Below are 17,072 nucleotides of genomic sequence, written 5' to 3' on the forward strand. Positions count from 1 at the left end.
AGCGGAGGCGAGTCCATCCTCCACCTCCCTTCCAGCCTTCAACCCCATCCCCTCCTCTGCGGGAGGAGACGGAGACGGCGACGACGGTGACGGACGACGCCGGCGGTGACCACGGGACGGATCTTCCATCACCCCCTGCCCGGGCCTCCCCGCCCGACGAAATTGGCTCCTTTCACGCCATGATCGCCAGGGCATCAGAGCTTTTCCAGCTATGCCCCGAAGAGCAGAAGAAGGAAGGGTTCCTCTACCAACGACGGGAGGCCAAGAGGAAGACCGTCCTCTCAGACCCCTTACTGGACGGCATCTGGGACGAAGGACTGTCCTTTCTGAAGAACCCGTCCACGGCCCCTGCGAAGAGGGACCGGTACGAGAAGAAGTAATGGGTCCCGGACTCCGCTCCTATGTTCCTCAGGGCACAGCCGTCACCGGATTCGGTGGTTTCCGCAGCGGCCAAGAAGAAATCGGCAGGGGCGTCTGCATCAACTTCCACTTCCCCGCCGGACACCGAGGAGAAGAAGCTGTATGCCATGGGACGACGGGTCAGCGACGACCATCAAGGTGGCCAACGCCCTCGCGATGGTGGCACGCTACGACAGGGAGCTGTGGTTCAAGATCGCTCCCATCCTGGACTTCCTCCCAGATGACAAGAGGGCAGAAGCCCTTGAAATCCTGCAGGAAGGTGAGGTGGCGTCGGACCACGCCATCACGGTGTCCCCGGACATCACCGGCTTTTGCCAGATGGGCAACGGCATTTGCCTTTGCCGGTGCGGTTGGCTAAAGGCCACTGATTTCCTTCAGGATGTGCAAACCAGGGTACTGGACATGCCCTTCGATGAGAACAACCTGTTCGGCAAGGCAGTGGACGAGTCAATGCAGGCCATCAAGGCGGACCCCGAGACGGCCCGGGCCCTGGGTGTTCTCCATCAGCGACGGCTGTCCTTTTGGACTGCCAGAGGCAAGTCTCAAGGTGCCTCCAAAGGATTCGGCGGCAGTTCCTCGTCGTACCGCCAGGCAGCCCGCTCCTCTTCACAGGAAGCCTACAGAGGCCGCAACAAGACAGGAGGACACCGTCGTAGTCGCCAACAAGGCCAAGGTGGCAAGGCCTCGGCGAAACAAGACTGAACCGCCCGTGACACCCGAGCACCCCGGTGGGAGGCCGGCTAGTGAAATTCGTCAGCGTGTGGGAGTCCATCTCCACCGTCAGTTGGGTGCTGGATGCCCTGGCCCACGGACACTCCCTGGAGTTCCAAAAAAAGTATCCCCGTTTCCCACCTGCGCCAGGAAAGGGAACCACGTGCCACAGCTGCTTCTGGAGGTACGAACAATGCTGAAAAAAGGGCGTGATAGAAATCATCCCACAGAGGCTCAGGGGCTCGGGAGTATACTCGAGGTATCTCCTCGTCTGAAAGAAGACCAGCGGCTGGCGGCCCATCCTAGACCTTCGCCGCCTCAACAGATACATCAAGTCCCAGAAGTTCCGTATGGTCACCCTTCAGCATGTGCTGGGACAATTGGAGGAAGGCGACTTCCTGTCATCGCTGGACTTAGAGGATGCTTACTTTCACATCCCCATACGCAAAGGACATCGAAAGTTCCTACGGTTTGTGGTCCAAGGGCGGCACTACCACACCAAGTGCCTGGCACCGGTGGCGGCGTGGCTGCGCCTGCAGTGGATCCACGTATACCCCTATCTGGACGATTGGCTCATCCAAACAAGTCAAGAGAACTCGCCGTCGTTCACACAGCGAAGACTGTCCGCCTGCTCACGGAACTGGGATTCTCGATCAACTTCGCAAAGTCCCACTTGGTACCATTGCAGGACACCCTGTTCCTGGGAGCCAGACTCGACACAGTGGCACGGTTGGCTTCACCGTCAATGGAGAGGATGAACGCCATCCTGGGCAAGGTACAATGACTGTTGACCATGGAAGCGGCCAGGGTGAAGTCCATCAAGTCCCTGCCCGGCATGATGTCTTCGTGCATCTACCTCATACGTCTGTGCAGGTTGCGGATGTGGCCACTACAGGAGTTCCTCGACGCCCGTTGGATGCAAGCGGTGGGCAGCTTTGAAGACAAGATCTCCCTCAACGAGACTTTCCGCCATTCGATCCGGTGGTGGGGCAACCGCGTGCATCTAGCGGCGGGCATGGACTTCCAGACCCCGGCACATCAGGAAACGGTGAAGACGGATGCCTCCCTGGAGGGATGGGGAGCGCACACTGGAGATCTCCATGCAAGAGGCCTTTGGGTCCCAGAGGAGAGGTCACTACACATAAACGTCCTGGAGCTCCGAGCCTTGTTCTGGGCCCTTCGGTCTTTCCTCCCGTCCCTCAAGGACATAATAGTACGGATCTTCACTTACAACACCACAACGATGTTCTACATCCAGAAGCAAGGGGGAACCAGATCCCCAGCTCTATTCAAGGAATCGCAGGATCTGTGGCACTGGGCCGTCGCCCAGGGGATGTTCCTGGTACTTTTTCATCTGGCAGGAGTGAAAAACACTGTCGCCGACTCACTCAGCAGGGAGCTGCGCTCTTGCCACGAGTGGGAGCTTCGGCAGATCAAGTGGATCTCCTATTCCGACGATGGGGCAGTCCCCAGATCGACCTGTTCGCGACGGCGGCGAACACCAAGTGCCGGAGGTTCGCCAGCAGGTTTCCCCAGCCAGAGAGCATGGGCAATGCATTCTCCTTCCCCTGGGATGGCCTGTTCCTGTATGCGTTCCCACCGTTGCCGTTGCTTCTGCGGCTCATCAGTCAACTCAGACGGTCCTGGTGCAGGATGATCCTCGTTGCACCGGTGTTGCCGAGGCAGATATGGTTCCCGGACCTTCTGGACTTGTCAGCATTCCCCCCAGTCAAACTGCCGACAGACAAGGATCTTCTCGCCAGGGAAGGAGGCGCCATCCTACATCACGACCCAGGATCGCTGAACCTGCAGGCCTGACTCCTGCAGCACTACAGTTCGGAGGCTACGATATCCTGGCAGACTGCAAGGAGGTACTTGCAAAGGCCAGGGCGTCCTCGACTCTTAAGTGCTATGGACATAAATGGAAGAGGTTCTCTGTCTGGTGTGCTCCTGCTGGAGATCTGCAGGGCTGCTACGTGGAGGTCGACGCACACCTTCATGAGATTCTACTGCGTTGACCGGGATTCCAGGGAGGAGTGCAGAGTTGGCCAGGCAGTGCTGCACAACCTGTTCGCTTGAGAGTGAGTCTGGTGAGGAGGTAAGAGGAGGTAAGAGATGCTTAATGTTGAGTTGTGAAAATACTTAATGTTGAGCCTTGCCACCTCCCGTGGTTGTGCATTTGTGTACTGCTACGTATTCTTGTATTCATGAGCATGCAAATCCATGACGGACCCCATGCTGGAGAAGGAACAAGTTACTTACCTGTAACTGTTGTTCTCCAGCATGGGTCTGGCATGGATTCACATGCAAACCCTCCCGCCTAGCCCTCTGCGGAATATCCGTTGGTCCACTGCCACTTTACATGTTACCAAATCTGAAGATGGCTGTCGGAGGAGGGGCTTAGGTAGAGGGCAGTCATTGGCTGGGGGGCAGTGTGAGCCAGAGACCAGTGATTGGTTATTAGTAGAAAGACAGTTCAGAAACAAAACTGAAACTGATTTTTTTCTTTACCGAGGATTCCCAGCCTGACGATGGGGAATATTCATGAGCATGTGAATCCATGCCAGACCCATGCTGGTGAACAGTTACAGGTAAGTAACTTGTTCCTTAGCACCCATGTAGTTCTCTACACGGGTGTGAACGGTGTCTTTAAAAATAAAATTTAAAAAAAACTTTACTGCTCGGCCCGGCACTGTGCAGTGCTGTCCTTGAAGTCAGTTTTCAATGTTGATGACTGTGATATCATTAACATTGAAAACTGACTTCGCGGACAGCACTGTGTGTATTTAAAAATAGACACTATTAGCACCCATGTAGGGGAAGTCTATCTAGGCTGCTCGGAATGCTGGATTGTACCATACAATACAGCCTGCGTTCCAAGCATCCTGATTGGCCAACGCCCCCTTCCCAGGGTGCTTATTGTCGCTATGGCTTGTTAAAGTACCCACCACTGAGTGACTGCACAAGAGCACACTATGCAAGTATGGTAGAGCTGCTTTCGAATTTCTGTAAACCATTATCATTGTATACGTTGTTGCTGTGTTTTATTCTTATAATGATAAAATGTATATATATCTTTTGTACATTTATTTATTTTTCTTCTTTTTTTAGGGTTTGGAGACCACATTCACTGGCGAACTCTGGAGGATGGGAAACTGGAGGCAGCAGCCAGGTACTATATTCAACTGTGACATCATGCAGTTTATCTTTTTATGCTCTTCTTAAATTACCTGCGATTGCATTTATTTTGCTGTGCATTTCAGCCATTCTACCCAGCGCGGGTTATGTTTAATAAAACAAATGCACCGATTGTTGCGTTTGCGAGCCTTACCTCACGGTAAACCTGCACACGTCCCTGCACGTCCCTTGCACTGGTGTATTTATTTATTTTTCTTTTAGGCCACCATGGAAAGGGAGAATGGACTACGTGTAGGCCCATCTCTTCTTTCCATGGTGGGTATAGTAAACAGACTACTTTTTGCTGTCCACGGAGGCCTATTTTGTACTTTTCTTTTTTTCTGTTGTGAAATTCAACGCATCTCACAGCCGAAAATAAAACGCCGTTAGTACCCCGGTCAAATGGACCCAGGGTACTAATGACAATAAGCCCCGAGACTGCGGGCCATTACCGCATGATGTAATGTCCCCGGGGCTTTAGTTAAGACCCTCGCTATGCTTGTGCGGTAATGGCCCGCAGTATATGGGCTTACTGCCTTATTAACACATTGCTCCTCTGTTCCGTTTATCTCCAAGACTTTTTGTTAGATACTCCATGATCCCTCTTTGAGTTATCTGCACTCAACGCAGCAAATGTTCTCCAGCACAGGATATTTTATAGATTTGTATGCTTTGAATAATTCCCAACTGGCTGAGAATCCTCCGTAAAATAAAATGCCAAAGCGGTAACAATAAGTGCACCTAATTCTTTCCCATTTCCCTCAAACAAATGAGGGCAAGAGGCTAGGATCCACAGAGGGGAACTATTTTAGATCATTTCACCACATGTGCAAGGGAATCCTCTCGGCTGCCTTTGATTTTAACTTGCCATTTTCTTTGGTAAATCAAAGGAAACCTCTGCACCTTTTTGGTGTAAAAAATATTTAAGTTTGAACGCATCTTTTCACATTTTGATTTACGGTTTTCTGATATTTTTTAAAATCTTACTGGAAAACTTCGTCTTGCACCTGGCCTTTACATGCCTGAAGGGGAAGGTAGCACTGCAGATGTCAGTTTTAAAGAAATCGCTCTTCACGATTGTGCCACTTTTGGGAAGAGGAATGTGTTCTCAAAGAGTGCATGTATTTCTTGCACCATATCACAAGTCTGAGCAATGTAAGATCTGCAAGGGATTTGCCCAGAAACTGACTTGTGGAAACAATACACTTTTGATGTTCCTCAGAGAAGGCATGGTCTGAAACCTTTAACAATAAAAAAAAAAAAAAAAGAGTGTGTGCAGTGACAGTTGTGGCATTTCAATCGGGGGGAGCATCTTTCATCTTGCCGACAAATTGCCCTGCTGCACCGTGAAGGTGTCATGGACACCGTTTTCACCCTTCGCGATATAACATAAACTTACTTCACAACCACTACTTCACTGTTTTTTTTGAAAATGTATTTTGTTTTTGTTGCCAACTGATTTTATTCAGATCCAGACAATTACAATAAAATTAATTAATGCAAGCGAAGATTGACATATAACAAGATTTAGTGCAATATCATATTGTACAAGGAAAGGCAAAACGGTAATCCCCAAAACGCTTGTAAGAATAGTAAAATGGAGACTTTAGACCAGACGAAGTATAAGAATCAATCTTCATGAAAGAGAACGAGCTACAGATTAACACCAATAAAACAAAGCTTATGAAGCCATCAACTCAAAAAACTAAGAACTGGCCAAACCTGAAATTGCACCTTGAAGGCAAAGAGATCGAAGCAATAAATACAATCACATATCTAGGTGCTATAATAAATTCTTCTCCAACTGAACAAGAATGGAAAGACCATATCGAGAGGAAAGCAAGATCTTTAGCCCGCCAAGGTCGTTTGTTTCATTGCAAATTTGGGACATAGTCCATAAAATCTACAATTGCACTTTATAAACAAAAGGTGGTGCCAATCTTTGACCTATGCCAGTGAAACATTGATCAGCCAACAATCAATGAAATGGCATCTGTATGAGGCAATTTTTTGGAGGAAAACTTTGGCTTTACCTAAAACTTTTCCGATGCCGAGAATTTGATTTGAATTGGCTCTTCAATCACTACAATCATTAATTGTTTGGAAACAAATGGATCTTTTTAGAAAAGTAATTTGTCAAGACCGAATTCCATCTCTAGAAATATTAAGGGAAAAAAACAATGCTTTACATGTGACGGCTCTCCATCACTGGTCCAACAAAATAAAGAAAAGAATGAAAGACATGCTAATAAACAGACCTCAATATGCAAAGCGCAAAATTAAGAGAAACGCTTGGATTAAAACGACTACAGAACAAACAAGATACAAGCGTTTCCTGAAATGCGTAATTGAAACAAGGGCTCTTCACGAACTCCCAGCCTACTTGGCATGCTTTCCGGATCGATTTACTCGAGTCTTCGACTAAACATTCTACCGACTTGTGACTATCTAACTGTGATAAAACATCCAAACGTATAAAATCTTCTGATTGCCGATTTTGCAACATCGAGAATACCTAAGAAACTCTTTTCCATGTAAGCATGATATGCCCTGCTTTGATGGAGAAAAGTAACCTGTTCAAAGACTTCTTCAGAGTAACCCAGAAACAGATGACCACTCGAGCGATGGGCTCATCTTCTAAAAGGCCATGACAAATACTTAATTTTAACAGTAATGACATTTTGGACTGCGATCCACAAGGACAGTAATTTGCACGAGTCCGAAACACCAGTCTAAAATATCCTTTCATTTGTAAAAAAAAAAAAAAAAACGTTAACAAAAAGCTGTAATGAAAAGTCTGTCTAAACAAACATATAAAAAAAAAAATAAAAAGAATCAAAATTGGAAGAAAAAAATAAAAATGTTTAACGTTTACAGGTTTTAATTCTGATACTTTTAGTATCTAATAGTGAATTATTGAGGTATCCTTATAAGCATCTGATCAACGCGAAAACTAAAGGGAACTCAAGACATAAAGCATGGCATAACAAACATAAAAAAGAAGTTTAGAACAAAAGGAAGGGGTGAACAGATATATTAAGATCTTCATACACAGGGTATATCAATTTACATTCCAATTCATCTGATGTGATCACTTTGACATTATTCTTTTTCTTATTACTGATTGTTTTACAATAAACCCATTGACTTCCCCCGCTCTGGCCAATCAGGACACTGTCCGCGGACATGCAACGTGTTCGCTGATTGAACGGTGAAGAGCGTGAAGTGTGTCGGATTTTTGGAAACGCCCGCCATCTTGGATTCGCAGACGTCCGCGGACAGCACAGTGAAACTTGGTGGAAAAATACTATTTAGTAAAGTGTTTTGGCGTGTAAGACTGTTTGGGGAGTGGGGGGGTAAGAGATGGGTTAAATGTTGTATTTATTTAGGTGGCAGGCACCGCTGTTGTGTTTGTTCTGACTCCGGACAATACGGGTGTCCTGAAATGTTTGTAAATAAACTAAATGGGGGTGTCCTGAGGACACTACGCCTGTCCGTATGGTTCGTAGGCAAGTTGAAACTGTTCTAAGAACACATCAAGTGTTCTGGGATGTTCGTAAATAAACAAAATGGGGGTGTCCTGAGGACGATGGAACTGTCCGAATTGTTCGCAAGCTAGCTGAAACTGTCCTAAGAACACAACACGCGGTGTCCTGAAATGTTCGTAAATAAACGAAATGGCGCTGTCCGTATTGTACGTAGGCAAGTTGAAATGGTTCTAAGAACATGTGTCCTGGGATGTTCATAAATAAACGAAATAGGTGTGTCCTGAGGACACTATGCCTGTCCATACTGTTCGCAGGCAAGTTGAAACTGTTCTAAGAACACTTTTCATGTTCGCAGACATTAAAAGTGCCCATATGGCATAGTTAAAATGTTTGACTCTTTGGCCATGCACCCAAGACTCTATGCCCTGGCCACAACCACCGCAGCATATCACACCCATAGTGGCTTATCCAGTCTTGGGTGCATGGACAAGACCAAATTTATAAGCATCGAAGTTATAAGCTATTATGGGTGTGGAATGCTGCGGTGGTTGTGGCCAGGGCCTAGAGTCTTGGGTGCATGGTCAAGACCAAATTTATAAACACTGAAGTTATAAGTCACTCTGGGTGTGATTTGCTGCAATGGTTATACTTATTATAATATATTTACTGTTTGGTTTAGTAACAGGAGTACATGTATTCCTTGTTAATTTCTGTGATAAAAGAAAAGATCATGTTAGTATTGGTATTTTGTTATAACATTGAATAATCAACATTTTTTTTTTTACCCTCATATTTAGTAGATTACAAACCAGTGTACTGTGCAATTTGCTCAGTTTCTGTGTTTGTTGCCAACATCATTGGGTCTGTGGGAAATAAAATCCATGTTGGATTAAAAAAAAAACCTTTTTTGTTATGCTACAGTCTGTTTGTTTGTTTTCAGTGTTCACTTGTTGTTTCTGGCTAATGTTCATATGTTGGCTTGTTGCAGATTTTTGGAGCAGTTAGATCTCTGTTGACATATTGTACCTGTCTATTTTTTGTTGTAATGTAGTGGTAATGATTTATCTGTTTGGTTATTGAAAAACTTGGGGCAGTTAGATACCAGTTGGCGTATTCTAACTGTTTATTTTTTTTAATATAATTTAGTGGTATTCATTTATCTGTTTAGTTGTTGTAGAATCTTGGGGCAGTTAGATACCTGTTGGCATATTCTAACAGTTTATAGTATTTAAATCGAAGTTTTGTTAATGTTTAAGTACAGTTTAGTTAATACATTTTGGTTTTAAGAAGATTAAATAAGCGTTTGTAAGATTTGCTGGTAATCTCTGCTTTAGAGTAATGGTACTATCATTACATTCAAACCATCCACATTTTTTTTTAATATATGCAGTATAGTGACCTGCATTGGTTGTGGATCCTGTGTGGTAGATTATACCTATTGTTGTGAAGGTTTTCTTACCAAGTGATAGAAATCCAGTCAGCTTTTTTGGTACCATCGGCATTGTAACGTAGAAGCATTAGTATTACGTATTTACTGTGTGTTTGCATTAGTAAGGTGGAGCAATTATCCGAATTGCAGGTAGTACATAATCTACCATGGTTTGCATTTTGTACAAGTTGCTGAAATGGAACGGATTCACAATTAGGTATTGATACATACACAAAGCTCTCATTGGGGATTTGTTCTTGTGTCACATTGTTGCAGAGAGTGCATGTATGTTTCCACATGTATGAAATCTGGAAGATTTCATTTATAGGTATGTTTTTGTTTTCCAGTACTTGTAGTAAGTACATTAGAAATTCTTGTGGATCTTCCTGTGAGTTTATAGTGAATTTCACCATTCCAGCACAGTAGTCCAATTGTCTTATTCCATAAACACTATACGGGTTGTCAGGATTGTTTGTTGCGTTTCTATGAAGTACTAACATTTGCAAACACAATTGGTCTGTACTGTGTAAGTAAATTTGGTCAACAATCAGTGGTAATTGAAATAGAATATTCATTGCTACATTTGCGTAGCAACTTACACCAATTGCATTTGAAACTTTAAATGGACCAGGTAGTTCTGTGTCCGAGTCCTTTTTTTTTTTGAGTTTGTCTTCCTTTTTTGAAGAAGTACCTGGTTTACTTTCCCTAGTAGTTTCTTTTTTGTTTGTGGTACTTGATGAAGTATTAGTTTGTTTTACTCTCTTTGGAGGATTTGCAGTGACATCCTGTTTCATTTCTGTTTTGATTTAGTTTTCTTTTACAACATTTTACTTTTTGTGGAACAGGATATGTTTTTAGATGGGGGTGCATAGTGAACGAAGTCTATTGTATTCTAAAATGCAAGGAATATCAGCGTTTACTTGCATCAAATTTGATTAGAAATAGACCGTCAAGCGTACGTAAGCGTGATAGTGCTACGTAGCTCATGCCTTCTTTAAAGACTGTGTTATCAATGTTTTGTCTAGGGTAAAACCTTGTGATTTATGAATGGTGACTGCGTATGCAAGAGTTAGAGGAAATTGTTCTCTGCGTACATACATGTCTTTGAAGAGAAGGAATCGAGCTGTTGAGCGTCCTATCCTTTTCAATTCTGAAAGTTTGTCAAAGAGAATATTGACAAACAGAATGTTGTCTTGTGGGTATGTTTGAAAGCCAACAACTGTACCCAGTGCTCCATTAACTAGTCCTTGATCCACGTGAAGGTTATGTTTAAGCATTACTCTGCAATTTAAGGATAATTTTTATATTTTTTCCAATCCAGCTGTGTTGGAGATTGAATTTTCTAAACTATTTAGTCTTGTTGTGGCTTGTTCACACATGGGTGCTAATTTCAATTATTGGTTGTATTTCTTTTTTTTAACATTGTTTCATTGAATTTGAACAGCTTGCAAGAGTTGGCATTAAGGCCAAACAATTGACATTCTTGTAGGCTAATTGTTCCATAACATCTGTAGCACATGCATTATCGCCATAAAGTGCATGAATGTGCCTGGTTTTCAATATTGCTTGTGCTTCTTGAGATAGTACACCAACTCTAATACTTTTTAAGATGTTGGCATAAGTGAGATCTGCAGATTGCCGCATGTTTTCTGTTAATTCTCTGTATTGGAAATGTTGCCAAAGGTTGACATTTCCTATGCTGCCAACAGTTTTACGGCAGAGTTTGTGTCCTAAGGTTTTAAAAATAGGCTCACCTGTCACTGGTGTCAATTGAAGAAGATCTCCGAAAACAATAATGTGTTTTCCTCCAAAGAGCTCTTCGTAGTTTGTTTTGAGTACTTCTTGTAATCTGAGGTGAATCAAAGCCAACATTAGGTTGGAGACCATGCTCACTTCATCTATTAGTAGCATTTTCATTTGTTTTAATACTCTGCGTAGTTCCATTGCAGCTTCTGTAGAAAGTTTGTAATAGTGTAATTTGTTTTGGTGTTCTACTGGCAGGAGTAGTAATCGGTGTAAAGTGACACTGCCTATGTTGTAGGCCGCTAAACCTGTGGGGGCAGTGACAACAGCTGACAGTTTGTTGTTTGTCAATTGTTGAAGGAACTTGCTGATGATTTTGATTAAGAATGTTTTGCCAGAACCAGCTTCACCACTGACGTACAGTAGTATAGGTTTGTAATTTTGGCAGGTGCATTCTTTGTTTTCATGTTGTACACAATGTGCAATTTCTTTTGTTACTTCTTGGAAAATGCTACGTTGCTCATTGTTTAGTTTTGATTGTAGTATAGTTGTCTTCTTTATCCTCATACTGACACATGATGTTTTCTACTTCCGTCATAGCTAATTCTGCCTCATTTGTTATTAGTGGCTGTCCCAGTGGTTCTTGGCATCCTGTTACAGAAGGTTGACTACTGTCGGGAGTGTCCTTATCTAGTTGGGCCTGGAGTTCTTAGTGTTGCTGTTCATTGTGCAACATTGTTTTGTAGTGTGTAAAGTTTACATCTGTTATAATGCTTTCATTTGCTTTGAAAGCGTCTTCGTAGGAGTCATAGTTATCTAGTGTTTCTTCTTCTTTTCTCCAAGGTTTAAAGAGTTGTAGCAGGGACGTGTAATATAGTTCTTTATGTTGAGGAGTCTTTAATGACAATTTGATATGATTAAATAAATTTGGTTTGGTGAGTTTTACTACGCTGCCTTCACAATCTGACACTCTGTATCTACCTTTTTTTTTCATCAGGTTTTATATTATTTTTGTATGTGAGGTTTTGGGCTATGTGGTATAGACACATGGTTTCCAAAGTGATACTTCTGTTTGGGTAGTATGTGTCCAGCAAATTGTTTTTTAAAATGTCTTGGCTGTTGGAATTGTGTTTGGCTATTGTTTCTATATCGTCGTATGATTTCATAACTCTTTTTCTAGATTTAGCAGGACCAAGACTTAGCCAAACTATATTTTCAGATTTTCCATACAAAACAGTACTGGTTAAACGATCTGCTGCTGTCATGATCTCTGCTTCCAAAAGATCAGGACTTGCCCGACTCCCTTGGAAGCAGACCCATAATCCCGGTTCCGAGTGCCAGCCAGTCCCAATTGGGACCTTTTGGACCCTGTCCTGGCACCAGTGGCACCAGGCTCATAAAGATGCCAAGTCCCAGCGCTGGAAGCGCCGGGCTCATAATGCTTGGGTGGACTTACCTGCAGCAGACCATGCTGCTTACTTACCTGCCAGTTGAACCCCGGATCCTCTTCTGTTTGGGACTACTTTTCCTGTTGGGTGGGGCAGGAGCCACTCCCTAGGTTCAGAACACTGGAACTCTTCTGGAAAGCAGGAACTCTTTTCTTACCTAGGCGTGGCTGTGGAAGGAGACACCTAAGCACTACAGGAGGCTATTTAAACCACACCCGATGGATGAATCTTGCTTTGTGTTATTCTGCATTCTCTGCAGCAGAACGCTCATCGTGTCTTCTGCTTCTGATCCTGGGCCTAAGGAAACAAAGGCTTACCATCCTGGAATCCAGTCTTCAGCAGCACCTGTAAAGACAAAGAAAGAACAGGTTAGCACTACGGTCTTCAGTGGCAGCGCATCTCTTACCTGGTCCATCGGCTGTCACCAACGCCTCGCACTGCATTCCGGCATCTGAAAGACAAAAGCTTACCAGCTCTTCGCACGCTCCGGAGGCCTTCGGCGCTGCATCCCGCATCTGAAAGACAAAAGAAGGTGCGTTTAAAGACATTGGGCAACTTTATTACTCACGTGCCATTACTCCTTCCCACGCCGAATCCAGTGGGTATTCCAGCACCCTTCAGCTTCTCTAAAGCTCCGAACTTGTACCTGCAAGATAAAAGGGACAGTTAGTGCGCATCGTGAAGCAGGCTACAAGCGCTTACCTACGTGCTTCCAGGCGCTTCTATTCCTCACGTGGGTTCGATCCTCAACTCTCATCAGCCCGCCATCCGCCATCGCCGGAACTCTGCAAAACAAGAGATATCATTACAAAAGACTTTTAAGACATTTGAAGCGCCCAGAACTTACCGTTCGTGCAGTTAACGACGGACAGCAGTCCTCTGAGGTCAAGAGGCCTGCACCCTTATCCAGTGAAGGAACTGGTTACGGCACCCTAAGACATCTTACTCTTCGAGTCAGACATACAGTGCACAGAGGTCCAGCCCAAAGAGCCAACCGTGTGTTACACATCACCTTTGAAGATACGGCATTCACCCAGTCAAGACCGGCGCCTCTGCGGGAATCAGGTGAGCGTTACAGCTGCTTCATAGGAGCCACATTCTCTATTGGAGAGCATTTTTATGCCCAAGCTGTATAATTTCTGAGACAGTGCTTTGTCTGATAACGGGTCATTCCAGAGGTCTTGGAGCTCTGTTTTTTCTGCTTTGGTTAAGTATGCTGCAACATATCGTGCAACTGCAGTGGAATTGTCTGCAATGTACTGCACATCTATGTTTGCATTCCATAAGTGGGCAATGATTGCATTGTAATCATTGATCTATTTTTCTTCTTCTGTTCTTTTTATGTAATATGTATTTTTAGGTGATTTACCTTGAACACTATGTCTAACTGAAGACATGAAGTTGTTTACTTGACCTGTTTTTGTAACTGGTCTAGGGAAACCAAAGCAGCATTTGGTGTAGTAATTCCCTTTGTTTTTGTATTTGCGACGACAATATTTACCACATTTGTGTCTTTGAAATTGTAAAATGTGTGCATGAAGATCACTATTTGTTGCTTCCGATGGAATTTCACAAGTGACATATTTTTCGATAAACTGTAACACAGTGGCATCATTGTATTGACCAAATTTAGGAGCATCTTTAATCCATAAAAGCATGTGGATATGTGGTGCTCCTCTGGCTTGATATTCTTTTCTCCAAAAGAAGTGGTGCACTTCTCCGAGGGGAGGAACAGTTTTATTACAAATAAAGTGTAGCATAGCAATGTAGCGATGGTGAAAATATCTTGAAACATTAACAGGATCTAGAGAACAAAGTTCTTCAGGTGTTAGTATATCTGTTTGTTTTTGTTTGATATGCGTCAGAAATATTGTAAATCTTCCCATGCATATTCTGCACAACTTACTGTAACAAACCAAGTGGGTAGGCCAAGGTTTCTTATCATACAACGTACATCTCCATGACGTCGGAACCAGTACTCTTTAGTACCACGCATGTTTGCTAATAGATTTGTAATATTTGATTGTAAAACCTCATCTTTTTCTTGCACTTTTTGTAATAATTGTGTAGCTGACATATTTTGAAAGTGGCTTCCTGATTTTAATGTGTGTGCAACTCCGTAACATAGAGTTGCTAGTTCACTTTCAAAGAGTAGGTGGAATATGTATCCCAGATTTAGACAAAATGTGGATCTTCAGAATACATCCGTAACGAGCGGTATTCTGATGCTGTTATTTGAATAGGTCTATCATCGTACCTTCCTCCTTTGCCAGTAGGAAAGAGTAGAGGAAAAGCATGTGCTTCTATACTTTTTCCCCATATGCTGATTGGTGATCCTTTTGTTTGTCGCATTTGGTACGTTTCTAGTGCATCTTCTACGGTGTCATTAGAGTGCAATGGATGAATTGTATAATGGTCTAAAGTATTGGATACTGTAGCAGGATCTAGAAGCTCAAATTGACTAGCTTCTGGTGACTCTTGAATTATTTCAGTGGGGTCTTCAGTATTCATTTCTTTGTAGTATTCATTATTGTCTTTTAGATATTGTAAGGCTTGTCTAACTTTATGTAAATCTACCAGTTGTTGCCAATTTTTTTTGTCTTTTGTAAGTACACCATTTACTAAGATAATTAAAGACTGCTCCATTGGATGTTGCACTCCCAGAGTGTGCACATTTTGTTTTAGATCTAATGGTAAATACACTACTTTTCCACAAATGCCTTTCACCAATTCAGAGGGAGGTAATTTTGCTGTTTTTGGTTGAAGGCGTATTATTGCTTGAAAGGGGTGCACTGGTTGAATTATGATGCTCTCATATAAATTTAGGAGTTGTAGGGGTTTTGGTAGTGGAAATAATTCCACATTATTTGTGATGGCACGTGAAGGAGTCTGGTTGTTGTCAAGTTTTGTAGTGCAGTAACTGCAAAGTATTAAGGGGTCAGTTATTTCGTATTTGTTTTCTGCTATAAGGTAGAGAGCTAATTCAAACCATTTAGAATCCTCATTGTCTTCTATTTTGTATGTTAGCTCTACAGTTTTTGTGTTACTTTTATAAAAATGTTCTGCAGCAACATACACACACATGGTTTGGTACTTCAGCAGATGTACTTTTACATTTCAGTATTTCTTTTTTGTATGTGTCTAGTAGAAGGTTGCCATGCATAGAATTTTTGCTGATTTGTTTTAAAGCTATTTCATTCTGTAAGTGGCTTTCACTTCCAAAATATTTTTTCTGGATATAGTCGATTTCTTCAAGTAGGTCTTTTGCAGTACCATGTAGAAGAATGTTTTTTAAATTGGCTAGTGCTAAAGCAGGACATTTAGCATAGTACAGTTTATAGACTAGATTTCTTATAGTTGAATGATGTGTTGATATCATTTTGATATGATGTAAGGTGGTTTTGCAAGTAGGTCCGGAAATGCAGGCCAATGAATGTCCTTGTAGTCCTGTGTACTTGCGCACAGGACAGGTATCCATATTTTGCAGTAGTTTAATTTTGATTTTGTCTTTGCCTTTCACATACTGATTGAGGAATTGGCATAAAGACCTGAAAGATTTTTTGGGAATGTTACACATTGACATGCCTGGCCATTTGTATACTAGACGTTCTGATTCAGTTGAATGGAGAGGTAATTCGAAGTTTTCTGGGGATCTTTTTGTAAGCAGTATTTCTTGTTCCATTATGGTGGTATTAACTTTTTCATAACCTCGTCCACTGCTATATATGGCAATTGTATTTGTTTGCTTTTGTTTGTATGCTTCATTAAAATATGGTTCTGTGCTTGTAGTGTGACTCCACTCACCTCCACAGATATTTAAGAAGTTATTTTTGTTGACATTTTGTTTACTGAGGTCTTTTTTGTAATTTAGTCATTCGTTTTGTTAGTGGTTTCATTTTGTTTAACACTAAAATAAATAACTTTCTTTTGAGAAGGATTGCACTGTCTATCAAAGCTTCCAAGATTAATTTCCTACAGTAGGTTTTAAGGGTTGTGCATGATTTCTCTCCTGTTTTTATAAGATTTTGAAGGCCTCTGTGGTGGAACATTTTTGCTAAAATACTTTTTTTGGTATGCTTACTTGGCACTATATCAAGATTTATAGGAGCAGTTTTATCATTAGTGGTAGCTGAATTCTTGTTAATTATTTTCTGTTTCGTTTTACATTTGGATAGAGGAGGCAACGTTTCTGTACTTGAAGCTTGTTTTGTTTCGCTAAATGACTGTATTAGCTGTTTTGTTTGAACTTTTTTTTACAGATTCTGCTAGAAATGGATGTTTATTTTGGACACTTCTATTTTTATTTGCTCTACTTTGTTGCTTTCTACGGACTTGATTTTTGGTAGGCATTCTTTAGGGTTCTGTTGAAAAAAATAAAGAAGGTATGGGTTGGGGTGTTCTGCAATGTATGTGTGCTGTGTTTGAGAGTATGATGATAAAGATGTATGAGATGGTGTGTGATTGTGCATTGGGCAACTACAACTAGTTGGGATGGGTATTCTTGAATTTATGTGCTACTAAACTGGGATTCAGATGACAGTAGAAAGTAAGCTAATGGTGAGGAGAAGCACAAATAGTAAATCTAATGTTATACAAGTAAAACAGTTTTGTTCTATAATATCAAAATTATAGGGGCTGAGTTGTCATTTGTGTGCC

The 17,072-nt window shown here is 42.5% G+C and overlaps 1 protein-coding gene across 1 annotated transcript in view; it reads left to right on the plus strand.

Moving 5' to 3' along the window:
• Positions 1-17,072, plus strand: part of LOC138547336 (thioredoxin domain-containing protein 12-like) — a 654,368-nt gene that overhangs the window by 202,164 nt on the left and 435,132 nt on the right. The window contains exon 2 of the mRNA XM_069642202.1: positions 4,243-4,303. Within this exon, the coding sequence (XP_069498303.1) occupies positions 4,243-4,303 (61 nt within the window). The remainder of the gene's footprint in view (positions 1-4,242; positions 4,304-17,072) is intronic.

This window comes from Ambystoma mexicanum, chromosome 1q (genome assembly GCF_040938575.1).
Source record: "Ambystoma mexicanum isolate Mex_15411 chromosome 1q, UKY_AmexF1_1, whole genome shotgun sequence".
NCBI classification, from domain to species: domain Eukaryota; kingdom Metazoa; phylum Chordata; class Amphibia; order Caudata; family Ambystomatidae; genus Ambystoma; species Ambystoma mexicanum.